At 44.9% G+C, this 27,892-nt stretch overlaps 2 protein-coding genes across 3 annotated transcripts in view; one reads left to right on the top strand and one right to left on the bottom strand.

Annotated features, from left to right (window-relative positions):
- Positions 1-5: 5 nt before the first annotated feature.
- Positions 6-18,735, bottom strand: LOC139553252 (ras and Rab interactor 3-like). 2 transcript variants are annotated; one of them, XM_071365386.1, is made up of 15 exons: positions 18,425-18,735; positions 16,129-17,248; positions 15,769-15,883; positions 9,485-9,557; positions 9,305-9,396; positions 7,693-8,903; positions 7,310-7,488; positions 6,943-7,097; positions 5,998-6,194; positions 2,422-2,533; positions 2,044-2,175; positions 1,708-1,871; positions 1,407-1,540; positions 970-1,196; positions 6-842 (listed from the first exon to the last, which is right to left on the bottom strand). In XM_071365386.1, exons 2-14 carry the CDS (start codon positions 17,119-17,121, stop codon positions 977-979), a joined length of 3,777 nt encoding a protein of 1,258 aa, XP_071221487.1. In that variant the 5' UTR covers positions 17,122-17,248; positions 18,425-18,735; the 3' UTR covers positions 6-842; positions 970-976. The 2 variants fall into 2 exon arrangements, with proteins under 2 accessions (XP_071221487.1, XP_071221486.1); XM_071365385.1 differs by having other exon boundaries at positions 6-1,196.
- A 145-nt stretch (positions 18,736-18,880) lies between these two features.
- LOC139553253 (synaptosomal-associated protein 23-like) overlaps positions 18,881-27,892 on the top strand; it is a 40,820-nt gene continuing 31,808 nt past the window's right edge. The window contains exon 1 of the mRNA XM_071365389.1: positions 18,881-18,899. The gene's annotated coding sequence lies outside the window, so the exon portion shown is untranslated. The remainder of the gene's footprint in view (positions 18,900-27,892) is intronic.

Below are 27,892 nucleotides of genomic sequence, written 5' to 3'. Positions count from 1 at the left end.
TTATATAAAGTCATGGTGACAGTTTAATTCATTACAGTATAATATGGCTTAGCACCATTAACCAATGTAAACCATGAGCGCCTGGTAGACTTAAGGGAATTGCGTTTGACCTTAATGGATGGTATTGTAACAGATACCTTCTAGAATGAGACATCAACGGTTCTTTCAGGACATTGACGAAACCGATCCACAGCACGGCTGCAAGAGTATACAAATCCAGCAGAGCAAATATGGATATACAGAGAGTAGCAGTCTGTCTTGAGCATATAAACCCACTCAGATAATATTTGCAAGGATATTGTCATGCAAAATTCAATTAGCAAATCCATTGAACAGCTCATTGTCTGTCTGAACTATTGAAGAAGCGTAAAGTCTGTTAAATATGAAAATGAACACCGACCAGACAGGATACATGGTCGGCCCAAATTAGACCCTATTCCATACATAGTGCCCTAATGGTCCCCCGGTCAAAAATAGTGCACTATGTAGGGAATAGGGTGCCATTTGGGATGCAAACCGAGTCTCCTTGTCCTGATCCTTTATCTTTTAATTATCCATGCCATTGTACCCTTTCAAACTAGAGGAGGACAATATCCCTTTATCGCTGCAGCTTTGGTCAACCTTGCAGAGACTCACTGAGCAAGATGAGTCAGCGTAGAAGTCATACAGAAGCCAAAGTAAACTTGAGTGAAATTTAGACCTGAGGTCCGAGGTGAGGTGATGGTTCTCTTCTTTCACAAAGGCTCCACATGTTCTCAAACCTGAAGATTGTATTGTATTGAAGATTGTATGTTTTGGCAGAACTATCCTGTCCATCTTGGAGTTCAGTCCATTTTGCGCCACTAAAGAAAAAAATCCACGTCTCGTTTAAAATGTCTGTTATGGTTGAGGAGGATGCCATTGCATTCCCTTGAGCAGCTCCTCAATCATTTGAGCTTCGTCTAGGCCATGCATGCACGCACCACACACCTTAATATCATATCTCGATCAGACTCTTCTCCTCGTCAGGCTCTGTCTCCGCTGTGGGTGCTGGCTCCTCACTCTCTGCCTCCTGCCCTTCCGACTCTGTCCTTCCAGGCCGGTAGACAAAGTGGTACTCCTTGCGGGGCTCACTGTGGTGGAAACTAGACTTGATGGTGAGGGGGAACTCCTCTGGGGCCAGGAGCTGGTAGTGGCCCTCAACTAGCACACTCAGGCTGTGGAATAGAATAGAATAAAATAGAATCGATACTTTATTGTCCATTTTGTAAGAAAGGGAAATGTGTCTTTTGCCTACATCCCAAAAGCATACACATACAGTATTGACAGGCACAGTGTCAGCCACAGAGCAGCATGCCTGGATGGAGATGGAGCTGTTTTTAGGGGTTAAATGCCTTGCTCAAGGGCACAACGGCAGGAGATTGTACCTGTAGAACTCTGGCTCCAACACCTCGAACTTGCCAGCACACTGGGCACACAGGTCCTGGGCCGTGGTGGTGGGGAGAACCCCCAGGGTCTTAGTGTTAGACCCCGCCTCCAGGAACGACACATTGATGAAGTCCTGGAATGGGACCAGAGCAAAAAGCGGGAGGACATCAGATAACATAGGAAAAATGTTTTCGTAGTGACAATTACAATTTCAAAGAATAGTTATATAGTCAGAATTATCCAATATCCCAATACTGCAGTGACATATTGTATTGTATTCATATGGTGGTCCAAACTGACCTGTACAGATGAGCATGACACCTGGGCCTTGTTCAGGGTGCGTCTCTTCTCCCAGCGGTGGATAGAGTCCTGGATCTCCAGACTGAGCTGCTGTGTCACCGCCTGCGTGTCATAGTTCTTTATGTGCTCCAAGGCTCCATACGTGGTCGTCAGGTAGTAGGAGCCTGGTGACACACACACACACAAAATATAGTCGCCATTAACAGTGGTACTATCTGTGTGTTTGGGTACAGCAGTATGTGTGTGTCCGCATGTGTGCATGCGCGTGGTCTGTGTGTGTATGGGATCTTGTCTGCACCTATGTGTGCGTGTGCATGGCATTTAGTTTCTCCCTACCTTCTCCTAACTGCAGTGCAGGGTCCATCAGCTCCATCATGTACTCCACATCCAGTAGCAGGAAGGCCATGTTGCTCCTGGCCAGGACGTACATCAGCACCGGCAGGAAGTCATCCAATCCATAGGCTTTTCCTGTTGGCAAGTCAACCGCCATCCCAATCAGTTCACACGACAGTCAGGTATTTGTAGACGTTGGTGTCGTCAGGCAGTAATGATCACTCATCATCAACTTCAATCTGGACTCTTATACTAGCCTCGATTTCCATGCTTCCTGACGTTCGTTTGGCATTGTGAGACTACTGTTACACTAGCGAACATGACAAAGATCATTGTAATTTAACCACCAAAATCTACCCGGCAACAAAGACAGTGCCTCACCTGGGCAGCCTATAGACATGGACTCATAGATGATCTTGCAGGTCTTGAGGAGCAGATCAATCTTCTTCTGAGGGGAGTACTCAAGGTGGAGGGTCATCAGCTTCAGCTGGATCTAAGATAGATAGATATAGATAGAGATAGGTCTGGGGTCCGCTCACCAACCAAGACTTCACAAAATGGGACAAACACCAAATTGAGACTCTGCATGCAGAATTCTGCAAAAACATCCTCCGTGTACAACGTAGAACACCAAATAATGCATGCAGAGCAGAATTAGGCCGATACCCACTAATTATCAAAATCCAGAAAAGAGCCGTTAAATTCTACAACCACCTAAAAGGAAGCGATTCCCAAACCTTCCATAACAAAGCCATGACAGACAGACAGACAGACAGACAGACAGACAGACAGACAGACAGACAGACAGACAGACAGACAGACAGACAGACAGACAGACAGACAGACAGACAGACAGACAGACAGACAGACAGACAGAGACAGACAGAGACAGACAGACAGACAGAGACAGACAGAGACAGACAGAGACAGACAGACAGACAGACAGACAGACAGACAGACAGACAGACAGACAGAGACAGACAGACAGACAGACAGACAGACAGACAGACAGACAGACAGACAGACAGACAGACAGACAGACAGAGACAGACAGACAGACAGAGACAGACAGACAGACAGACAGACAGACAGACCCAAATTACCGTACAACAGACCATGTATTCACCCTTCACACCCTAATTGACAACCAAACAAACCAAAACAAAGGCAAAGTCTTCTCATGCTTTGTTGACTTCAAAAAAGCCTTCGACTCAATTTGGCATGAGGGTCTGCTATACAAATTGATGGAAAGTGGTGTTGGGGGAAAACATACGACATCATAAAATCCATGTACACAAACAACAAGTGTGCGGTTAAAATTGACAAAAAACACACACATTTCTTCACACAGGGTCGTGGGGTGAGACAGGGATGCAGCTTAAGCCCCATCCTCTTCAACATATATATCAACGAATTGGCGAGGGCATTAGAACAGTCTGCAGCACCTGGCCTCACCCTACTAGAATCCAAAGTCAAATGTCTACTGTTTGCTGATGATCTGGTGCTTCTGTCACCAACCAAGGAGGGCCTACAGCAGCACCTAGATCTTCTGCACAGATTCTGTCAGACCTGGGCCCTGACAGTAAATCTCAGTAAGACCAAAATAATGGTGTTCCAAAAAATTTCCAGTCGCCAGGACCACAAATTCCATCTAGACACCGTAGCCCTAGAGCACACAAAAAACTATACCATACCTCGGCCTAAACATTAGCACCACAGGTAACTTCCACAAAGCTGTGAACAATCTGAGAGACAAGGCAAGAAGGGCATTCTATGCCATCAAAAGGAACATAAATTTCAACATACCAATTAGGATCTGGCTAAAAATACTTGAATCAGTCATAGAGCCTATTGCCCTTTATGGTTGTGAGGTCTGGGGTCCGCTCACCAACCAAGATTTCACAAAATGGGACAAACACCAAATTGAGACTCTGCATGCAGAATTCTGCAAAAATATCCTCCGTGTACAACGTAGAACACCAAATAATGCATGCAGAGCAGAATTAGGCCGATACCCACTAATTATCAAAATCCAGAAAAGAGCCGTTAAATTCTACAACCACCTAAAAGGAAGCGATTCCCAAACCTTCCATAACAAAGCCATCACCTACAGAGAGATGAACCTGGAGAAGAGTCCCCTAAGCAAGCTGGTCCTAGGGCTCTGTTCACAAACACAAACACACCCCACAGAGCCCCAGGACAACAGCACAATTAGACCCAACCAAATCATGAGAAAACAAAAAGATAATTACTTGACACATTGGAAAGAATTAACAAAAAAACAGAGCAAACTAGAATGCTATTTGGCCCTAAACAGAGAGTACACAGTGGCAGAATACCTGACCACTGTGACTGACCCAAACTTAAGGAAAGCTTTGACTATGTACAGACTCAGTGAGCATAGCCTTGCTATTGAGAAAGGCCGCCGTAGGCAGACATGGCTCTCAAGAGAAGACAGGCTATGTGCCCACTGCCCACAAAATGAGGTGGAAACTGAGCTGCACTTCCTAACCTCCTGCCCAATGTATGACCATATTAGAGACACATATTTCCCTCAGATTACACGGATCCACAAAGAATTCGAAAACAAATCCAATTTTGATAAACTCCCATATCTACTGGGTGAAATTCCACAGTGTGCCATCACAGCAGCAAGATTTGTGACCTGTTGCCACAAGAAAAGGGCAACCAGTGAAGAACAAACACCATTGTAAATACAACCCATATTTATGTTTATTTATTTTAACTTGTGTGCTTTAATCATTTGTACATTGTTACAACACTGTATATATATAATATGACATTTGTAATGTCTTTATTGTTTTGAAACTTCTGTATGTGTAATGTTTACTGTTAATTTGTATTGTTTATTTCACTTTTGTATATTATCTACCTCACTTGCTTTGGCAATGTTAACACATGTTTCCCATGCCAATAAAGCCCCTTGAATTGAATTAGATAAGATAGATAAGATAGATAAGATAGATAAGATAGATAAGATAAGATAGATAGATAAGATAGATAAGATAGATAAGATAGATAGATAAGATAGATAGATAGATAGATAGATAGATAGATAGATAGATAGATAGATAGATAGATAGATAGATAGATAGATAGATAGATAGATAGATAGATAGATAGATAGATAGATAGTATTCACCCCCTTGGATTTTTGCACATTTTGTTATGTTACAAAGTGGGATTGAAATAGATTTTTAGCTGCAATATGTAACTTTTTGAGCTACCTGACCAAATTCACATAGAAATGTGTGATATAGATATGTCATTCTGATTGAAAGCAAGTCTAAGAAGGTGTAGATCTGTTCTATGTGCGCTATTTTTATGCTTCCCTTTCTAAAGTTTCGTTTTTGCATTTTTTTGTACACCAGCTTCAGCGGTTTAGATGGTACAATGACTCTCTACACTATACTTGTCACATATACTGAAATTAAGAGAACTATTAACATTTTAGCCATGATCCCCAACACCTTGACAGAGCTAGAATTTTTTTGTTTAAGAATAATGGGCAAATTTTGCACAATCCAGGTGTGCAAAGCTCTTAGAGACTCACCCAAGAAGACGTACGGCTGTAATCACTGTCAAAGGTGATTCTAACATGTATTGACTCAGGGGTGAATACGTATCTAATCAAGTTATATTCGTGTTTTAGTTTTAATTCATCTTCCACTTTGACTTTACAGAGTATTTCGTATAGATCACAATTAAATACATTTTAATCCCACTTTGTAACACAATAAAATGTCAAGAAATCCAAGGGCGGTGAATACTTATGATGCCCAGTATAGATATGTACTTTCTAAACCCCCAAAGGGAAATTCACATCAGACAAAAACACACAAGACAAAAAGTCAGGAGCCATAGAATGTGATCAAGGGGTCAAAGCAAGGCACTGCATAGAGAATCATGTGCAATTTCAGATGCAGCCCTGTCTACCTTCTCCATGACGGGGATCTCTGGAACGCTGGTGGTGACCCCCAGATCTGTGGTGGTGGTGCCCAGGACCACACTCTGGTTCTCCCTCAGTCTCTTCAGACAGCCCCCCCTGGAGTGGATGTTCTTCAGGCCGGAGTAGACAGCCTCCCGCAGAGGCTTCAGCACAGCCTTACACAGCGCAGCCTCCATAATCACCTCTGGAGAGGAACAAAAAAAAACACTGGTTAGAAATCATTGGGGAGAGAGCATGTTGTGGCTACAGTTAGTATTCTGTGCAGTGCAAAGAGTAACGGAGGAAACTAGAATGTGGCTACTCAATGCTGCTGGTTATTATACTCTCTATGCAAATACGGAAGCCGATTAATTAAAGTGTTTTTGCCAACTATTGTCATTTTGCCTGCAGTTATACTGTAGTTCTTTATGGGAAAAATCTTTTCAAATGGTTATTAATTCAGTATGAATATTATCCTCCCTTTAATATATATTGTATTCTGTATGTACACTGTGTAAGAAAACCTGGCATTCAGCATTTCACGCTGGAGGCAAAATAAGTTGTATATCAAAGGGGACTTCTTGTATACCAACAACCCAGTTAAGCCATCAAAATGTCAACGGTGACAACCCTGACTAACAACTATGTCTTCTGTCCCTGTTGTTATTTGATAGGTGCCACTGCAAAGTCTAATTTACCGCGCACAATGAGAAGACTGTTAATGACAACTGCTTCCTGTTTGACACGGAATAACGGGAACATAATGGGAACACTTTTGCCAAAATACTTCAAATGAACATGCCCACCTTATTCAGTGTCCAACGGGACAATTAAAGTAAGGAGAAAGTGGAACTTTGACCGGGTAAGGAATCTACAGAATGGAGTTTTTAACGCTGGGTATTGATAGATGAATGTTGAGTATAAAGAGGAGAATTATGTGAGTAAGCAGGTACCTAGTTTGTCCTCTGTGTAGACATTGGGCTCCAGTAGGTTCTGCAGCTCAGTGCTCTGGATGAGGTAACTCTTCAGCTGGGTCATCATCTGCCTGATCTCCTGCAGCAGCTCAGTGCTGGAGCTGTGCTTCCCCATGGTCTCCAGGATATACACCCTGGGATAGATTCCTTAATTAGTCGATTGAGGGTTTCTGAAGTGATATATATATATATTTTTATTATTATTTAAGTGACATTTTCCATGGCTCGACAGAGATATGAGTTGAAATGAACCAGATTCTGCTTTGAATTAAAATATGTTTGGCCCTAATCAGCCCATCAACGAAGCGATAAAAAAAAAAAAAAACTGTTTTGAACTGATCCCTACCTGTAATCCTTCACCAGGTTCCCGAAGTAGGAGCTCCCGTCCCGGGACAGTTCCACAATCCTCTTCTGCAGCTTATGGTCAGCGCTCATGAAGTTGGTAAACACACTGGGGAAGTGGACCATGGAGAGGCGTTGCTTGGCCCGGTCCAGCATAATGGTAGGGGTCCTTTTCATTGACACCTGGGGTTTGTTGGTTTTGAATGATAAGTATTTTATTTGACAGGAAAATGTAATGCAAATTCTGATACAGTAAGAAAGCCACAGCAGCAAATGAAGCTTGTAGTTAGGATAATGCTAGTTACACAGCTGAGCTGCATAATAATGTTACATGGGACTTCCTGGGGAAATAAAGGTTGAATAAATCAATAAAATTAATATATATACTTTGGTATTGTTGGTCCCAACGGCCCCTCCAGCCTGGCTGGCCACGGTATCAGCCTCCTCCTCTGTGCTGCTGGTAGAGTCAGAGTCATGGTCCAGTGCAGGGAGGGCCGCGCCACCATCAGGGGCGTACAGGGACACATCTGCCCCCCTGGCCTCCCTTACCTCCCCCTCAGCGATGGAAATGGCCCTCCGGGCTGGCGAGGGGATGCTGGAGGTCTGGGGGGTGTCTAATGATGCATTGATTGAAAGAAGTCCTCCACCTATCATGTCTGGGGAGAGAGTTGTAGTGGGCATGGCCTGGGAGGGCTTATTCTTTCTGGGAGGCGGGACTGGCGGTGCGGCCCTCTTCGTCAGAGGGGCTGGTGCAGCCACGCTGACAGCGTCACTGCTGTTTGAAGTCTCTGATGTCCCTTGCCTCTGCAGTGTCTCTGTCTCACCAGCATAGGGCTCCACTCTTAACTCCTTCTTCTCCTCTGCCATGTTGGTGGTGCCGTCGATGCACACCAGTGAAGCAACAGGCACTGTACCAACACTGCCCTCCTGGGGCGGCTCCTGTCCTGGGGGTGGAGGACGCTTCTCTGAGGGCATCCGCCGGAGGGGCACAAGTGGTATCCTGTGTGGGGGTGGCCGGGGTGCTGGGTGCTGATGTCTAGCTGTTGCTCCGTGCGGTGACAGCGGCTGTAGAGGCTGAGTAGCTGCTACTGAGTCAGTGGCTATAACTGACACCTCTCTCTCTGAGCAAAGTTGAGAGGCAGCTCTCTCTCCCTCCCCACTGCCCTTGCTGCTGTTTCCTTCCCCTTTCTGCCCTAACTTGACTGTAACTCTACGAAGTGTGGGTGGTGAGCGTGGGGAGGGGGAATCAGACGTCCCTCTGTTCCCATGCTTGGCCCCCTGTGACAGTAACAATCCCTCAGGGACATTAGGGGGTCGGGGTGGGGGGCGTTTGAACTTGGGGGGTACTTGCCCCTGCCCTTGGCCTGGGGTGTTCAGGCTCTGGCTCCTGAGGATGGGAGCAGCGACGGGAGTGGAGGCCTCCAGGCTGCTGCAATACTCCTCAATGAAGATGGGGTTAACGTACCACAGCCGCTCGTTACCGGTCCCAGCAGACAGATGGATCTCACAGGAGGAGCTGTGACCCTGGCCCTGGCCTACTGGTGTGCCCCTTTGTCCTGGCTCCTCAGAGGAACTGTTCAGCTCAGAGCCCCAGAAATCTGACAGGAGAAACTGAGAGTTACCATCACACTATCACTAGAGAGCTGAGCCCCAAACTGACAGTCCCATCATTAGACATTCATGTCACTCTTATGTTCAAAATATGCTGCTTCCTGATGAAGAATCAATCATTACAGTGAACAAAAAGCATCAGAGAGAATATAAACGGGTCTTTGTTGAATCTGGAGGGTTGTGTTGTGTGGCTATTAAAGGAGGGCGCTCGCCTTAATATATTCAGTACAGGGCACTTCACTGTCTGAATATCCGCTCACTCACACATCGACACGGTTGTCACACTTCCTCTCCATTTCACCAAAAGGCTCCTACACTTTTTTATCGTACCGTGAGATAATGTGCTGCTACCCCATAGACACACCTAAGGAATATACATTCAAAGTACCTGAGCCTAACGTCGATATCGTCTCTATGTCTTCATACTTGGTTGCCTGGACGATGACCTCAGGCAACCTCAGAGTGAAGGGGAGAATATCCCTGGAAGATAAATTCATCATTATTCATTTAGAACAAGTGAATATTCTGAGTGCCAGGCTGTAGGATATGAAGGATAGTCTTGTCTTACCGGCTGACACAGTAGAAGGAGATGAGTTTGAAGATGGTGTCAAAGACCAGGACAGACCCTTCCAGGTAGATCACTGTTACGGGGTTGGAAAGGGTGTTATAACGCAACACTGTATCAATATTGACACTGTATCAATACTGATATTAGATACTGATACTGTATAAATTCTGAAAGCGACTTACAGTCATGCGTGTATACACTCTACATCACAATGATCCCTTAAATATGTAGTAGGGATAGATTGGGGCCTGCACACATGATTTAGGGTCTGCAACTCTTTTTCTTGTTCTCTCTCTCTATTTCTTTCTCTCTCATATCATGTATAACTATACTATGGTAACTATCAATGTGCAAAGTGAAACTTAAACCCATCCAAGCCACAGACAATAGCTATTTATAGAGGGGAGAAAACTTTGAATGTTGACAGAGATGAGCAAAAGATAACAGATAACATTTGTTACAAGCACTTCCCAATCCTAGGCCAACACATTTACTGGACGTAGCTGCAAGGACATGCATACCAAGTGCATTTCATGCACTCCTTGACAAATATATATTCTGAACATGCAGCTATTGTTATACTGGATAATTTACATATCTGGACATCTCTCTCTCTCTCTCTCACACACACACACACACAAACGCACACACACCTACCTGGACTCAGGGGTAGACGTAACATAGTAAACGTAAATCGGGGACATTCCAATTATACTGTATGTTGCGTTTTGTATGGTATGTAATACGGATTATGGTTAGGGGTTAGGGTTAGTTATGTTTGGTATGGTTATATAAGACAGAAGATTACGTAGGGCAAAAACTAAAGTAGGGTGGCCTGGATTTATATTTACTATGTTGTCTAGTCTATGAGACCAGGCTGCACAAACACACACCTCCCTACACTGAGGCCGGGGTCTGGTAAGCTCAGAGTGTCAGGAAGTCCTGTACTGTTGACATACAGCCTAGAAGAGCAGGGGACAGGAAGTTAATACCCTCAACCTCCCCTCTCCACCACAGAAGTCACACATGTCACATAGAGCAGCTGTAATAATGTGTTCTGTGTGTGTGGATGGATGGGCTAGCATCATGTGTTCTGTGTGGATGGATGGATGGATGGATGGGCTAGCGTCATGTTTTCTGTGTGTGGATGGATGGATGGATGGGCTAGCATCATGGGTTCTGTGTGTGGATGGATGGGCTAGCATCATGTGTTCTGTGTGGATGGATGGATGGATGGATGGATGGGCTAGCATCATGTTTTCTGTGTGTGGATGGATGGATGGGCTAGCATCATGTGTTCTGTGTGTGGATGGATGGATGGGCTAGCATCATGTGTTCTGTGTGTGGATGGATGGATGGGCTAGCATCATGTGTTCTGTGTGTGTGTGGATGGATGGGCTAGCATCATGTGTTCTGTGTGTGGATGGATGGATGGATGGGCTAGCATCATGTGTTCTGTGTGTGGATGGATGGATGGGCTAGCATCATGTGTTCTGTGTGTGGATGGATGGATGGGCTAGCATCATGTGTTTTGTGTGTGTGGATGGATGAACTAACATCATGTGTTCTGTGTGTGTGTGTGTGTGTGTGTGTGTGTGTGTGTGTGGATGGATGGGCTAACATCATGTGTTCTGTGTGTGGATGGATGGATGGGCTAGCATCATGTGTTCTGTGTGTGGATGGATGGATGGGCTAGCATCATGTGTTCTGTGTATGGATGGATGGATGGGCTAGCATAATGTGTTCTGTGTGTGGATGGATGGATGGATGGGCTAACATCATGTGTTCTGTGTATGGATGGATGGATGGGCTAGCATCATGTGTTCTGTGTATGGATGGATGGATGGATGGATAGGCTAGCATCATGTGTTCTGTGTGTGGATGGATGGATGGATAGGCTAGCATCATGTGTTCTGTGTATGTGGATGGATGGATGGGCTAGCATCATGTGTTCTGTGTGTGGATGGATGGATGGGCTAGCATCATGTGTTCTGTGTGTGGATGGATGGATGGGCTAGCATCATGTGTTCTGTGTGTGGATGGATGGATGGGCTAGCATCATGTGTTCTGTGTGTGGATGGATGGATGGATGGATGGATAGGCTAGCATCATGTGTTCTGTGTATGTGGATGGATGGATGGATGGATGGATGGATGGATGGATGGATGGATGGATGGATGGGCTAGCATCATGGGTTCTGTGTGTGGATGGATGGATGGGCTAGCATCATGTGTTCTGTGTGTGGATGGATGGATGGGCTAGCATCATGGGTTATGTGTGTGTGGATGGATGGATGGATGGGCTAGCATCATGTGTTCTGTGTGTGGATGGATGGATGGGCTAGCTTCATGGGTTCTGTGTGTGGATGGATGGATGGGCTAGCATCATGGGTTCTGTGTGTGTGGATGGATGGATGGATGGGCTAGCATCATGTGTTCTGTGTGTGGATGGATGGATGGATGGGCTAGCATCATGGGTTCCGTGTGTGTGTGGATGGATGGGCTAGCATCATGGGTTCTGTGTGTGGATGGATGGATGGATGGATGGATGGATGGGCTAGCATCATGTGTTCTGTGTGTGTGGATGGATGGATGGGCTAGCATCATGTGTTCTGTGTGTGGATGGATGGATGGATGGGCTAGCATCATGGGTTCCGTGTGTGTGTGGATGGATGGGCTAGCATCATGTTTTCTGTGTGTGGATGGATGGGTGGGCTAGCATCATGTTTTCTGTGTGTGGATGGATGGATGGGCTAGCATCATGTGTTCTGTTTGTGGATGGATGGATGGGCTAGCATCATGTGTTCTGTGTGTGTGGATGGATGGGCTAGCATCATGGGTTATGTGTGTGGATGGATGGATGGGCTAGCATCATGTGTTCTGTGTGTGGATGGATGGATGGGCTAGCATCAGGGGTTCTGTGTGTGTGGATGGATGGGCTAGCATCATGGGTTATGTGTGTGGATGGATGGATGGGCTAGCATCATGTGTTCTGTGTGTGGATGGATGGATGGGCTAGCATCATGGGTTCTGTGTGTGTGGATGGATGGGCTAGCATCATGTGTTCTGTGTGTGTGGATGAATGGATGGATGGGCTAGCATCATGGGTTCTGTGTGTGTGGATGGATGGGCTAGCATCATGTGTTCTGTTTGTGGATGGATGGATGGGCTAGCATCATGTGTTCTGTGTGTGTGGATGGATGGGCTAGCATCATGGGTTCTGTGTATGTGGATGGATGGATGAGCTAGCATCATGGGTTCTGTGTGTAGATGGATGGATGGGCTACATTCATGTGTTCTGTGTGTGTGGATGGATGGGCTAGCATCATGTGTTCTGTTTGTGGATGGATGGATGGGCTAGCATCATGTGTTCTGTGTGTGTGGATGGATGGGCTAGCATCATGGGTTCTGTGTATGTGGATGGATGGATGAGCTAGCATCATGGGTTCTGTGTGTAGATGGATGGATGGGCTACATTCATGTGTTCTGTGTGTATGGATGGATGGATGGATGGGTGGGCTAGCATCCTGGGTTCTGTGTGGATGGATGGGCTAGCATCATGTGTTCTGTGTGGATGGATGGGCTAGCATCAGGGGTTCTGTGTGGATGGATGGGCTGGCATCATGTGTTCTGTGTGGATGGATGGGCTAGCATCAGGGGTTCTGTGTGTGTGGATGGATGGATGGATGGATGGGCTAGCATCCTGGGTTCTGTGTGTGTGGATGGATGGATGGGCTAGCATCATGTGTTCTGTGTGGATGGATGGGCTAGCATCAGGGGTTCTGTGTGTGTGTGGCTGGATGGGCTAGCATCATGGGTTCTGTGTGTGTGTATGGATGGATGGATGGATGGATGGATGGATGGATGGATGGATGGATGGATGGATGGATGGATGGATGGATGGGCTAGCATCCTGGGTTCTGTGTGTGTGGATGGATGGATGGATGGGCTAGCATCATGGGTTCTGTGTGTGTGGATGGATGGATGGATGGATGGATGATGGATGGATGGATGGGCTAGCATCCTGGGTTCTGTGTGTGGATGGATGGATGGATGGATGGATGGATGGGCTAGCATCATGGGTTCTGTGTGTGTGGATGGATGGATGGATGGATGGATGGATGGATGGATGGATGGATGGGCTAGCATCCTGGGTTCTGTGTGTGTGGATGGATGGATGGATGGGCTAGCATCATGTGTTCTGTGTGTGGATGGATGGATGGGCTAGCTTCATGGGTTCTGTGTGTGGATGGATGGATGGGCTAGCATCATGGGTTCTGTGTGTGTGGATGGATGGATGGATGGGCTAGCATCATGTGTTCTGTGTGTGGATGGATGGATGGATGGGCTAGCATCATGGGTTCCGTGTGTGTGTGGATGGATGGGCTAGCATCATGGGTTCTGTGTGTGGATGGATGGATGGATGGATGGATGGATGGATGGATGGGCTAGCATCATGTGTTCTGTGTGTGTGGATGGATGGATGGGCTAGCATCATGTGTTCTGTGTGTGGATGGATGGATGGATGGGCTAGCATCATGGGTTCCGTGTGTGTGTGGATGGATGGGCTAGCATCATGTTTTCTGTGTGTGGATGGATGGATGGGCTAGCATCATGTTTTCTGTGTGTGGATGGATGGATGGGCTAGCATCATGTGTTCTGTTTGTGGATGGATGGATGGGCTAGCATCATGTGTTCTGTGTGTGTGGATGGATGGGCTAGCATCATGGGTTATGTGTGTGGATGGATGGATGGGCTAGCATCATGTGTTCTGTGTGTGGATGGATGGATGGGCTAGCATCAGGGGTTCTGTGTGTGTGGATGGATGGGCTAGCATCATGGGTTATGTGTGTGGATGGATGGATGGGCTAGCATCATGTGTTCTGTGTGTGGATGGATGGATGGATGGGCTAGCATCATGTGTTCTGTGTGTGGATGGATGGATGGATGGGCTAGCATCATGGGTTCTGTGTGTGTGGATGGATGGGCTAGCATCATGTGTTCTGTGTGTGTGGATGAATGGATGGATGGGCTAGCATCATGTGTTCTGTGTGTGTGGATGGATGGGCTAGCATCATGGGTTCTGTGTATGTGGATGGATGGATGAGCTAGCATCATGGGTTCTGTGTGTAGATGGATGGATGGGCTACATTCATGTGTTCTGTGTGTGTGGATGGATGGGCTAGCATCATGTGTTCTGTTTGTGGATGGATGGATGGGCTAGCATCATGTGTTCTGTGTGTGTGGATGGATGGGCTAGCATCATGGGTTCTGTGTATGTGGATGGATGGATGAGCTAGCATCATGGGTTCTGTGTGTAGATGGATGGATGGGCTACATTCATGTGTTCTGTGTGTATGGATGGATGGATGGATGGGTGGGCTAGCATCCTGGGTTCTGTGTGGATGGATGGGCTAGCATCATGTGTTCTGTGTGGATGGATGGGCTAGCATCAGGGGTTCTGTGTGGATGGATGGGCTAGCATCATGTGTTCTGTGTGGATGGATGGGCTAGCATCAGGGGTTCTGTGTGTGTGGATGGATGGATGGATGGATGGGCTAGCATCCTGGGTTCTGTGTGTGTGGATGGATGGATGGGCTAGCATCATGTGTTCTGTGTGGATGGATGGGCTAGCATCATGGGTTCTGTGTGTGTGTATGGATGGATGGATGGATGGATGGATGGATGGATGGATGGGCTAGCATCCTGGGTTCTGTGTGTGTGGATGGATGGATGGATGGATGGGCTAGCATCATGGGTTCTGTGTGTGTGGATGGATGGATGGATGGATGGATGGATGGATGGATGGATGGGCTAGCATCCTGGGTTCTGTGTGTGGATGGATGGATGGATGGATGGGCTAGCATCATGGGTTCTGTGTGTGTGGATGGATGGATGGGTGGATGGGTGGATGGATGGATGGATGGATGGGCTAGCATCCTGGGTTCTGTGTGTGTGGATGGATGGATGGATGGGCTAGCATCATGTGTTCTGTGTGTGTGGATGGATGTGTGGATTGATGGCCTAGCATCATGTGTTCTGTGTGTGTGGATGGATGGCCTAGCATCATGTGTTCTGTGTGTGTGGATGGATGGGGTAGCAGGATAAGGGCTTTAACACTGATAGTCCCCATATCTATTTACCACGGACTGTTCACTAGGGTTTGAGGACAGGACACAAACAGACATCCCCTTTCAGTGGGAAACTGTGAAGGCTTAGGGTTAGGACAAAGTTGTTACAAGGGACATTAGAACATCATAGACCATCTCTAGTTAGGATACTCACATGACTTCTCTTCTTTAACCAGAATGTCCTGGACCTGAAGCTCCCCCTGCTGGTTAGACACACGTACTGACAGAACCATGGCCTTCTGGTCCGGGCTTTTACGCACTAAAAAGATCTGGGTGCACAAAGTCACACTATCAATATCATAACAAATATCACTGTAGAGATGTTTCCTTATGCCAGAAAACGATGTCTGGCCCTTCATGTGTTTGTGTGTGTGTATGTATTTGACGTCTATGTTTGCAAGTCTATGAAAGGGTGTTTGAGTAATAAATGAATCAATGTTTGAGGCTCGTTATGCTCAGACAGTTACAACATGTGCCTGTGTGTTTGCGTAAAGAGAATTTGTCTGTCACTCACCCCAGGAGTTTCTTTCTTCAGTATAAGTGAGGATTTCTCCTGGGCCATGGCTAACTGCAACCACACAGGACATGTTTTGATCAGCTTCTCCAGGATACTGATGCTAGGTGGTGGGGCTGTGGCTGGGGTTGGGGCTGGGGCTGGGGTTGGGGCTGGGGCTGGGGCTGAGGAGGGCTTAGCTGAAAGAGGGACTAGTGGGGTGGGGAGAGGGGGAAACGAGGGCTTGGTAGATGGAAGAGGGGGTCTGGGGAGAGCAGGGGAGGATGGCTTGGCTATCGAGTGAGGGTGAGGAACAGGGGGTCTCGGCTGGGATGGACCGGAGAGTTTTCGAGGTGCTGAAGGTTTAGGAAGGGGGGGTGAGGAGAACTTTGAGACAGGAGGAACAGGGGGAGAGGAGAAAGGAGATAAGGAGGGTTTTGAAAGAGGATGAATGGGGGGAGTGGAGGGAGGGGGTTTTGCTATAGGAGGTACACGGGCAGAGGAGAGAGGAAGTGAGGAGGGATTTAGGACTGGGTGAGAGGAAAGTGCTGGTACGGTTGGCTCTGAAGAAGAGAGCTCTGGGACTGAAGAGGACATATCTAAGGGGAGAGGAGGAGGAGAGACATCCAAGATATTAGGAAAAGGGAGTGTAGAGGGCACTGAGACTTGAGGTGATATTGGTGTGGGGAGGGGTGAAGTGGATGCCTCTAGGACATCAGGTGCTTGGGGTTTGGGGAGTGGAGGGGTACAGTCCTCTGTGACAGTGGCATGAGGGACATCAGTGGTGTCAGTGGAGCCAATGGCCGAGTCAATTTGAGGAGGGAGCAGTTCAGATGCTGAAAGAAGGGGTGGTGTGGATGAGGAGGGTGAGGAGGGAGTGAGGGGTTTAGGGGGGAGGGGGGTAGAGGAGTCTAAATGGAATGGTGGTGAGGGAGTGGGGTCAGCGGGTGAGACAGGGGGTGGGGGTGAGACAGGGGGAGAGGAGGGTTTAGAGGGGGGAGTCGGGGGAGTCATCAGGGGTGGTCCTGAGGAGAGGGGGGTCTAGGTGGAGGGAACGGTGGAGGGAACGGTGCTGTTGACCCTGAGGATAAGTTAGGGGTGAGGGGGGGTTCTAGGTGGGGAGCGAGGCTCAGCATTCACCCTATGGAGAGAAGTGAGGAAGAGATTAGATTTCCTTACTAATGTCCCTTAGCCATGAGTAAAGTATGGTTATATTACCAATGGCTGTGTATATCATCTACTCATTGGTGCAAAAAGTACCTACATGTAATTGTCATACTTGAGTGAAAGTAAATGTAATTGCTAAAATATACTTAAGTGTCAAAGTAAAAAATATTTTTCAAGTTCCTTATATCAAGCAAACAGGGGTAGCCAGGGGCACACTCAGACATAATTTACAAACGAAGCATGTGTGTTTAGTGAGTCCACCAGATCAGAAGCAGTAGGGATGACCAGGGATGTTCTCTTGATAAGTGTGTAAATTGGACCATCATGTCCTGCTAAGCATTCAAAATGTAATGAGTACTTTTGGGTGTCAGGGAAAATGCATGGAGTAAAAAGTACATTAATTTCTATAGGAAATGTTGTCAAAAATACAAAAAGTAAAGTACAGATACCCAAAGAAACTACTTTAAGTAGTCCTTTAAAGTATTTTTCCTCAAGTACTTTACACCACCGCATGTGCTGATTATTAGTCACATGTGCAGTACATAACGCACCTACGCCTGAAATACTTGGGAAATATCTGTGGCTAACAGTTAAAAATGCAAAGAGATCCAAGAACAACGTTTTCAGTAGTCTCAAAGGTAGTGGAGAGATCATGAAAAAACATGTCAACCATGACTCATGCATGCCAGTCTGCAATCCTCCTCTCCAGTTAGGAACATTTTCCCACATCTCAGCAAATACATTTTCCCCTGAAGCTGCTCTCTTCTCGTTTTCATCTGGATCCCCCACCCCAACCTCTTGGCAGGCAGTCCTAAATTAATCATATCTTAGAAAGCTTTGTGCATGTATCAAATACTATTCATACATCATATGTTTGCTTTAAAACAATCATGTGGCCAAGGGCGGGCTATCTTTGACACAAGCTTTTCAAAAACTTTAGCAAAGTTAGGATTGTTCAAATAGAGGTACACAACCAAAACGGTTGCTGAATTAGTGTCTTCTCTTAGGTTTAGAAAAGAAAAGAGGGCGAGGCCTTGAGCCCCGAGTTGCATAGACTAAACGTCTGTCCATTTAGTTTGGCCTTCAAGAACAGATTGTTTCTACAGACCCAGCAGATCTTCTAGTTCTACAACAGATTGTTTGTACATACCCAGTCAGCAAATGCTCCGGTTTCCTTAGCGAGAACAGCTGTATTCATAATTATTTTGTTTGGACGCCAAACCTATCCCTGCCGCAGTCACACACAACTCTACTGGAACAATCCATGTTGGTAGACTGAGAACTCCAAGTCCTTCTCTCTTTTCGCCAATATCCTTCTTCTATCTTTTCTATTTCACAATGTGTTCCTACCCTAAATCTGTATTTCTCATGCTCCAGTCCAGCACAGTTTGCAAGAAGTTAGGTGACAGGAAAAGTATTCTTCTCTCTCTGTCTCTCTGTCTCTCTCTCTCTCTCTCTCTCTCTCTCTCTCTCCCGTTCCCCCTCCCCTCTTTCTGTGTGTCTCTACTTCCTGTCTCTGTGAACTGCAGTGCTGTCAAGAAGAGGTAGTTCAGGGTGGTCAGTCTGCCCTCCCCTTCCTCTGTCCTCTCCTCCACTCCTCCCCCCTTCACACAGCTATCCTTCAGGTATGTCAGTTTTAGTTCTATACCTACCCTCTCTTCTCTTCTTGTCCCACTTCTCTCTCTCTCTCTCTCACTCTTAGTTCCTCAACAGTCACATCTGGCTTTTTCTTATTTTCTCTGTAAGGAGTTTGGAAACTAAAACTATAATACAGCGTTACGTCTTGATTGGGTTTAGCACGAAGAAGAAGGCGTGTTTTAGCTTAAACAGATCCAGATGCCGACCCCTTTAATCCCCCCTCAAACCCAGATCCAGACACGGGGAATGTAGGGTAGTATAGCATGTGGTCGGTTTCACAGCTGCTAGCACACACACTGCACAATGCCATTCTTATTCCCCCCTTCTTTTATAACCTGGATCTAGACTTGAAACTGTAGTGAAATGCAGGGTATGCAGGGTTTCACTGCTAGTGCACAATGGCATTCCCCCTTCTCTATCTAGCCTGGAACCCAACTGAATTGTTCACTCTATCTACAACGTTTCACTATAATATAACGAAGCAATTCAATGTACATCTTTTCTACTCCTCATCTCAATCCTTACTTCTGACCAAACACGTGCAACATATTCCCAAGTTGCGTATGTCTATGAACTGCATACTGTATTGGGAAATCAATGACTAAACAGATCCCTGGCCATAGGTGTCTTGTGTTTGTAATGTAGGCTGCAGTTCATTTAAATCTTCGCCAAATGATGGTGTAGAACTTTTTGGAGTTTCAGCCAGTGCGATTACTTTGATTGTTTTTGAATGAGCTGTCACTGAAAATCTAACTGAAATCTGAACAAATGATTTTCCTCTTTTTGTTTATGTAACGCAAGAGCGTAGCGGAGCAGATGCTTCCTGTTAGCAGAGTGTGTGACCTCTTCTGGGCAGTGGGTTAGAGAGAGAGAGAGAGAAGAGAGAGAGAGAGAGAGAGAGAAGAGAGAAAAGAGAGAGAGAAGAGAGAGAGGAGAGAGAGAGAGAGAGAGAGCGAGAGAGAGAGAGAAATGGACACACTCAAACAGAGAAAGAAGGAAAGAGTGTGAGAAACAGATACTACACAAAGGTTAGAGACTGAACCACAGGGAGCTAGTGCACCATGTGTGATCATTACAGTTCGCAAGTTCCCTCTGAAATACATCACTTTAAATTAAAGGGCAATTCCATGTGAGCATAGTCCGAAAATACTTTTGGTATCACATACTGTATTGTTCTGGCAAATCTCACATAATAACGTAATTGGGAGAAGGGATGTTTAACATGCATTTTACATTTGTATCACACCCATTTTTTTTAAAATCATGACAAAAGACATTTTAGGCTCTTTTTAGTTATAAAAATGGAAAAACAAACACCGCTGCCACAAATGTAACACGTCTTTTGGAGGGTCCGTAGAGTGGACCATCAGCTATAGGTGTCACGGATCCCTCCGGAACTGTGTCATTACGCACACCTGGTCCCTATTCCCATTGATTAGTAATTGTATAAGTGTGATCTTTGTCCATTGGTGGTGGGAGTACCTGCGCTGTGTGTTTTGGGCTTTCGTGCCCTTGTGGATTCCGTGCGTTAATCACTGTGTGCGTGTGTTATTTATTCAAGGTACTCCTCGCTCTTTTGTTTTGGTTTCAACCCTGTGTTTTGTTACGTGTTTGTTTGGTCTTCGTCCCAAACAAACTTTGGTCTGTGTGTAGCTTGCGCAGGACAGCAGATATGAGTAAATAAACGTAATTTACTCAAAATAGACAAATATAATACAATAAAGCGAGCCCACATAACGGATCGTCTTACATACAAACAATTACTCACAAACAAACATGGGGGAACAGAGGGTAAATAATGAACAAGTAATTGGGGGATTGAAACCAGGTGTGTAAGACAAAGACAAAACAAATGGAACATGAAAAGTGGATCGGCGATGGCTAGAAGGCCGGTGACGTCGACCGCTGAACACCGCCCGAACAAGGAGAGGGACCGACTTCGGCGGAAGTCGTGACAGTACCTGGAGTGGACCAGCCACCACCGGCCTGAGGAGAGATACATGGAATGAGGGATTAATACGGTAATCTGGGGGAAGCTGTAACCTGTAGCATACCTCGTTCAGTCTCCTCTGGACTTTAAATGGCCCCACAAACCACGGACCCAGCTTCCGGCAGGGCAGGCGAAGGGGCAGGTTTCGGGTCGAGAGCCAGATCCGGTCCTCCGGTGCGAACACCGGGGCCTCACTGCGGTGGCGGTCGGCGCTCGCCTTCTGCCACCTCACGGCCCGTATGAATTTATAGACACAGGTCTGGAATTAGTAATCAATGATGAACATCCAAACATCATCCTTACTCATCCTTACTCATGCCTCCTGTTAGACTATGATCCATGAACCGTACATGGAACAGACAACATCTTGGTGTCATTATAGTCCTTATAGTGTGCTCTAAAATAGACAGTATGTCTATATTCTGGAGAAAAACGTTATTTTATTCAGCATGAAAAATATTATCATTAATATCTCAAAATTAGTCTTATTTATTTAGCTTATTTTTTTAAACAATATACTCTTCAAACAAATCACATTTACAGAGAGGGCTCTCTGTTACTTGTAAAGAAATTATCAATTTTATACATACAGTTGAAGTCGGAGGTTTACATACACCTTAGCCAAATACATTTAAACTCAGTTTTTCACAATTCCTGAAATTTTATCCTAGTAAACATTCCCTGTCTTAGGTCAGTTGGGATCACCACTTTATTTTAAGAATATGAAATGGCAGAATAATAGCAGAGAGAATGATTTATTTCAGCTTTTACTTCATTCATCACATTCCCAGTGGGTCAGAAGTTTACATCCACTCAATTAGTATTTGGTAGCATTGCCTTTAAATTGTTTAACTTGGTTCAAACGTTTCGGGTAGCCTTCCACACGCTTCCCACAATAAGTTGGGTGAATTTTGGCCCATTCCTCCTGACAGAGCTGGTGTAACTGAGTCAGGTTTGTAGGCCTCCTTGCTCGCACACACTTTTTCAGTTCTGCCCACACATTTTCTATAGGATTGAGGTCAAAATTTGTGATGGCCACTCCAATACCTTGACTTTGTTGTCCTTAAAGCCATTTTGCCACAGCTTTGGAAGTATGCTTGGGGTCATTGTCCATTTGGAAGACCCATTTGCGACCAAGCTTTAACTTACTGACTGATGTCTTGAGATGTTGCTTCAATATATCCACATATTTTTTCTGCCTCATGATGCCATCTATTTTGTGAAGTGCACCAGTCCCTCCTGCAGCAAAGCACCCCCACAACATGATGCTGCCACCCCCGTGCTTCACGGTTGGGACGGTGTTCTTCGGCTTGCAAGCATCCCCCTTTTTCCTCCAAACATAACGATGGTCATTATGGCCAAACAGTTCTATTTTTGTTTCATCAGACTAGAGAACATTTCTCCAAAAAGTACGATCTTTGTCCCCGTGTGCAGTTGCAAACCGTAGTCTGTCTTTTTTATGGTGGTTTTGGAGCAGTGGCTTCTTCCTTGCTGAGCGGCCTTTCAGGTTATGTCGATATAGGACTAGTTTAACTGTGGATATAGATACTTTTGTACCCGTTTCCTCCAGCATCTTCACAAGGTCCTTTGCTGTTGTTCTGGGATTTATTTGCACTTTTCGCACCAAATACGTTCATCTCTAGGAGACAGAACACGCGTTCTGAGCGGTATGGCGGCTGTGTGGTCCCATGGTGTTTATACTTGCGTACTATTGTTTGTACAGATGAACGTGGTACCTTCAGGTGTTTGGAAATTGCTCCCAAAGATGAACCAGACTTGTGGAGGTTCACCATTTTTTTCTGAGGTCTTGGCTGATTTCTTTTGATGTCAAGCAAAGAGGCACTGAGTTTGAAGGTAGGCCTTGAAATACATCCACAGGTACATCTCCAATTGACTCAAATGATGTCAATTAGCCAATCAGAAGCTTCTAAAGCCATGACATCATTTCCTGGAATTTTCCAAGCTGTTTAAAGGCACAGTCAACTTAGTGTATGTAAACATCTGACCCACTGGAATTGTGATACAGTGGATTATAAGTGAAATAATCTGTCTGTAAACAATTTTTGGGAAAATGACTTGTGTCATGCACAAAGTAGATGTCCTAACCAACTTGCCAAAACTATAGTTTGTTAACAAGAAATATGTGGCGTGGCTGAAAAACGAGTTTTAATGATTCCAACCTAAGTGTATGTAAACTTCCGACTTCAACTCTATATATGTTGACATTATAGGTCATTAACCAATCACACTCCTTCTGTAGGGTTGAACTTTCAGCAAATCACCAGCAGAGGGAGTTCCCTTTAAATCCATTTTCCCATTCACCGTGCTGGTGGTGCTCATAAAATGTATCAACACTTCAAAAGTAGCAGAGAGCTCACTCTGGCAAACCAGGAGAAATTAGGAGACAGGAGAACATTAGTTATAACCCTTTTAGTTACATTGTACTTGTAATGTAACAATCTTTAACAACCCTCTCAGTAATTAGTGTTGTTACAACTTACCCAGGAGCAAGCAACTTAACCCATTTGTAAAAAATAATAATAATAATAGTCCCAGACATGCCACTATGAAAATATTGTGCCATTAGTAACCCTAACATGTAATACATGTTGCTGTTAGCCCAATGCCCTAACACCCACTTGCCAATACCTTAATATTGATACAATCAAGTACCGATACATCCATATCCTACCCTTAAATGCCCTATTTCTTACTCATAGACCCCAGTTCCTTTGCCAATACACCACATCCCTCTTACTTGCCTATCTCAGCCCTGTTACCCACTTTCCTTAGCCTGTATTCCTCAAGTCACCAACAGTAACCTGTATCCAGCTATTCACTGTACACCCCAACCCTGTTATTTGCATATCTTAATCCCAGCTCTGACCTGTATATGCCAATCATTTCATAGATAAACTCAGAGTACAGTGGTATAACACATGTGCCACATCCCCATTTACTTTTTTCCTACCACAAACTTGTTGCCAGAAATGATTTGAATGGGCTATAAACGTCAATCTGGACTCATTACCTGTATGAACATTGTGTATCCCTACACCCCATTACTCATATAAACCAGATAAACCCACGGGCATATAAAACAGGTCCACCCCAGTGCTCAAGCCTCAACATTCATGAAAACCAGGTCTAAACTTGTGTACACCTGCACATGTAACCCAATATAGATTTCTTTTAAACTGGTCTACTGCTACATGTCCCCCCAAATTGTCATAAAAATAGGCGTACTTCTGCCTTTCAGCCCCAATATTCATACAGACCAGGTCTAAATGTGCCCAAGCCTGAATGCCCATAAGATGTCAACCAGGTCTACCACATCACCTCAACTCCAGTAGTCCTACGAACCAGGTGTACACCTTTGACTGAGTCCCAATACTAATATTAACTAGATCTACACCTGCATATATCAGCACAAATAACGATACAAACCAGGTTTACACCTGCGGTTATGTCTCAATACTCTGATAAACTAGGTCTACCCTTGTGACTATACAGAACAACTCACATAAACCAGGCCTATGATTGCGCAAGAGAGACTAAATAAACCTATTGAAATGAAATATTTGTTAAGTTATTACACTAATTCAATGTTCAGTCGTGGCCAAAAGTTTTGAGAATGACACAAATATTAATTTCCACAAAGTTTACTGCTTCAGTGTCTTTAGATATTTTTGTCAGATGTTACTATGGAATACTGAAGTATAATTACAAGCATTTCATAAGTGTCAAGGGCTTTTATTGACAATTACATGAAGTTGATGCAAAGAGTCAATTTTTGCAGTGTTGACCCTTCTTTTTCAAGACCTCTGCAATCCGCCCTGGCATGCTGTCAATTAACTTCTGGGCCACATCCTGACTGATGGTAGTCCATTCTTGCATAATCAATGCTTGGAGTTTGTCAGAATTTGTGGGTTTTTGTTTGTCCACCCGCCTCTTGAGGATTGACCACAAGTTCTCAATGGGATTAAGTTCTGGGGAGTTTCCTGGCCATGGAAACTCAAAATATGATGTTTTGTTCCCCAAGCCACTTAGTTATCACTTTTGCCTTATGGCAAGGTGCTCCATCCTGCTGGAAAGGGCATTGTTCGTCACCAAACTGTTCCTGGATGGTTGGGAGAAGATGCTCTCGGAGGATGTGTTGGTACCATTCTTTATTCATGGCTGTGTTCTTAGGCAAAATTGTGAGTGAGCCCACTCCCTTGGCTGAGAAGCAACCCCACACATGAATGGTCTCAGGATGCTTTACTGTTGGCATGACACAGGATTGATGGTAGCGCTCACCTTGTCTTCTCTGGACAAGCTTTTTTTCCGGATGCCCCAAACAATCGGAAAGGGTGTTTCATCAGAGAAAATGACTTTACCCCAGTCCTCAGCAGTCCAATCCCTGTACCTTTTGCAGAATATCAGTCTGTCCCTGATGTTTTTCCTGGAGAGAAGTGGCATCTTTGCTGTCCTTCTTGACACCAGGCCATCCTCCAAAAGTCTTCGCCTCACTGTGCGTGCAGATACACTCACACCTGCCTGCTGCCATTCTTGAGCAAGCTCTGTACTGGTGGTGCCCCGATCCCGCAGCTGAATCAACTTTAGGAGACGGTCCTGGCGCTTGCTGGACTTTCTTGGGCACCCTGAAGCCTTCTTCACAAAAATTGAACCGCTTTCCTTGAAGTTCTTGATGATCCGATAAATGGTTGATTTAGGTGCAATCTTACTGGCAGCAATATCCTTGCCTGTGAAGCTGTTTTTGTGCAAAGCATTGATGACGGCACGTGTTTCCTTGCAGGTAACCATGGTTGACAGAGGAAGAACAATGATTCCAAGCACCACCCTCCTTTTGAAGCTTCCAGTCTGTTATTCGAACTCAATCAGCATGACAGAGTGATCTCCAGCCTTGTCCTCGTCAACACTCACACCTGTGTTAACGAGAGAATCACTGACATGATGTCAGCTGGTCCTTTTGTGGCAGGGCTGAAATGCAGTGGAAATGTTTTTGGGGGATTCAGTTCATTTGCAAGGCAAAGAGGGACTTTGCAATTAATTGCAATTCATCTGATCATAACATTCTGGAGTATATGCAAATTGCCATCATACAAACTGAGGCAGCAGACTTTGTGAAAATGTATATTTGTGTCATTCTCAAAACTTTTGGCCACGACTGTACTGTATGGGTCTATACATGGCCAATTCTCCCTAAAATATTGCTTTTTAAAGTCAAAACCATTGATTTAAACATATGTAAAGGCTAAGGGATAGATTGAAATTGACATGATGGGTACCTGGAGGAAAATGGGGGAAGGTCATGCTTTTCAATTTCAGTCAAGGGGAGTTAAGTATTTTTTTTATCTAGTCCAGGGGAGGGTCATGTAATTTGTAATGGATGAAATGTAAATATTTATCAGTGTTTTAGAATTTGTTGCTTATTAGGCTATATAACTGTTAAGTTCAAATCAAGAATCAAATTGGGGGGGTATGAGAGGGTAAGCCATAGGCCTACTTTATATTCAAGAAAATGGCAAAAAGCACAGGCCTTGTTAGTTTAATATTTTGAAGAAAATGAAACAGATCAGATGATATAAAGTGATCTATAACAGCGCTTTGGTCCGCGATGATTTATGCTAGAAACAAAAGACCTGGGAAAGACGCCAAAGTATATGGGGATATCATTGTTTTGTTTCCTTGACATTCAGAGGCTGAGCTACAACCTTCTTTAGCCGAGGAGACTGGAAAAATTGACTTTGCTTGGGAACTAATCAGATTATGTCACTATCAATTGATTAAGCCTTTCACTTTCTGTACAATAGAAGATGTTTAAACCCAAACAGCATTTAGGGTGACCTTCTCTCATTGTGTTAAGGCACGGAAGAATAGTAGCCAGTAGCTAAAGTTGATATTTTTCTGCGTCAGTAGGCCTACTCTGTCTGGGGTGGAAAGATAGGCCTAACTTTTGTTTGAAAGTACCATGCTCAGATTCCTAATGAAGTCTCAGGTTTAATTATTTGCAAACAAGACACACTGATTTGGCAGTGAATAAATATGATAAGATGAACACCTAGGCCTATCTCTCTGTCCATTCTTATCCTGTAATTTCCGTAATATGTGTGGTATTAAAAAAAGATTCTGCTAATATGTCAAATTATGTCGAGTTGCATGAAATGTTAAAAAAGCTATTTTTTCTCTCTGACTGTCACGTTTCTGACCTTATTTCCCTTGTTTTGTATTTATTTAGTTGGTCAGGGCGTGAGTTGGGGTGGGCAGTCTATGTTATTTGTTTCTATGTTTAGGTTTGTTCGTTTGGCCTAATATGGTTCTCAATCAGAGACAGGTGTTTGTCATTGTCTCTGATTGGGAGCCATATTAAGGTAGGCTGTTTTCACTGGTTGTTTGTTGCTGTGTCTGTGTTTGTTCGCCACACGGTACTGTTGCGTTCGTTTGTTCCTGTTCATGTTTTATATGTTCTCAAGTTCAGGTCTGTTCACGTCGTTTATTGTTTTGTAGTTTGTTCAAGTGTTTTTTCGTCTTCGTTTAATAAACGATAGTATGTATTCAAACCACGCTGCGCTTTGGTCCGATCCTTGCTCCTCCTCAGACGAGGAGGAAGACGAACGTTACACTGACCTGCAAATATGATGATTCATGCAATGTTTTTACTATATAGATCTTTCCAACCCTACTCTTGTCCAAGGTGGTCTGCAACCTTCTGGCTTGCAGCCCTACGCACTATCAAAATTCCTGCGTTGCCATGTAATGTTTTTCAAGAAGAAGAGATTATGACACTGTACTACTAAGGCTCTGGTCTTTCCAATAAGTGAGGGTAAACGGTAGACACGTTCTCTGCTACCCACTTTATGTTTAAATTATTATTGTGGGTATAGGGGACGGTCACTTGTTTTTTCAAGGGTTCAGGGAGGGTTTAGGTCAAATATATGGGAGGGCCAACCATTTTTATTTCAGAGGTCCGATTTCCTCGGTGTAATC

This window comes from Salvelinus alpinus, chromosome 25 (assembly GCF_045679555.1).
Source record: "Salvelinus alpinus chromosome 25, SLU_Salpinus.1, whole genome shotgun sequence".
Lineage (NCBI taxonomy): Eukaryota > Metazoa > Chordata > Actinopteri > Salmoniformes > Salmonidae > Salvelinus > Salvelinus alpinus.
The sequence above is the reverse complement of the archived record's forward strand: the minus strand, read 5'-3'. Positions and strand labels throughout refer to the sequence as shown.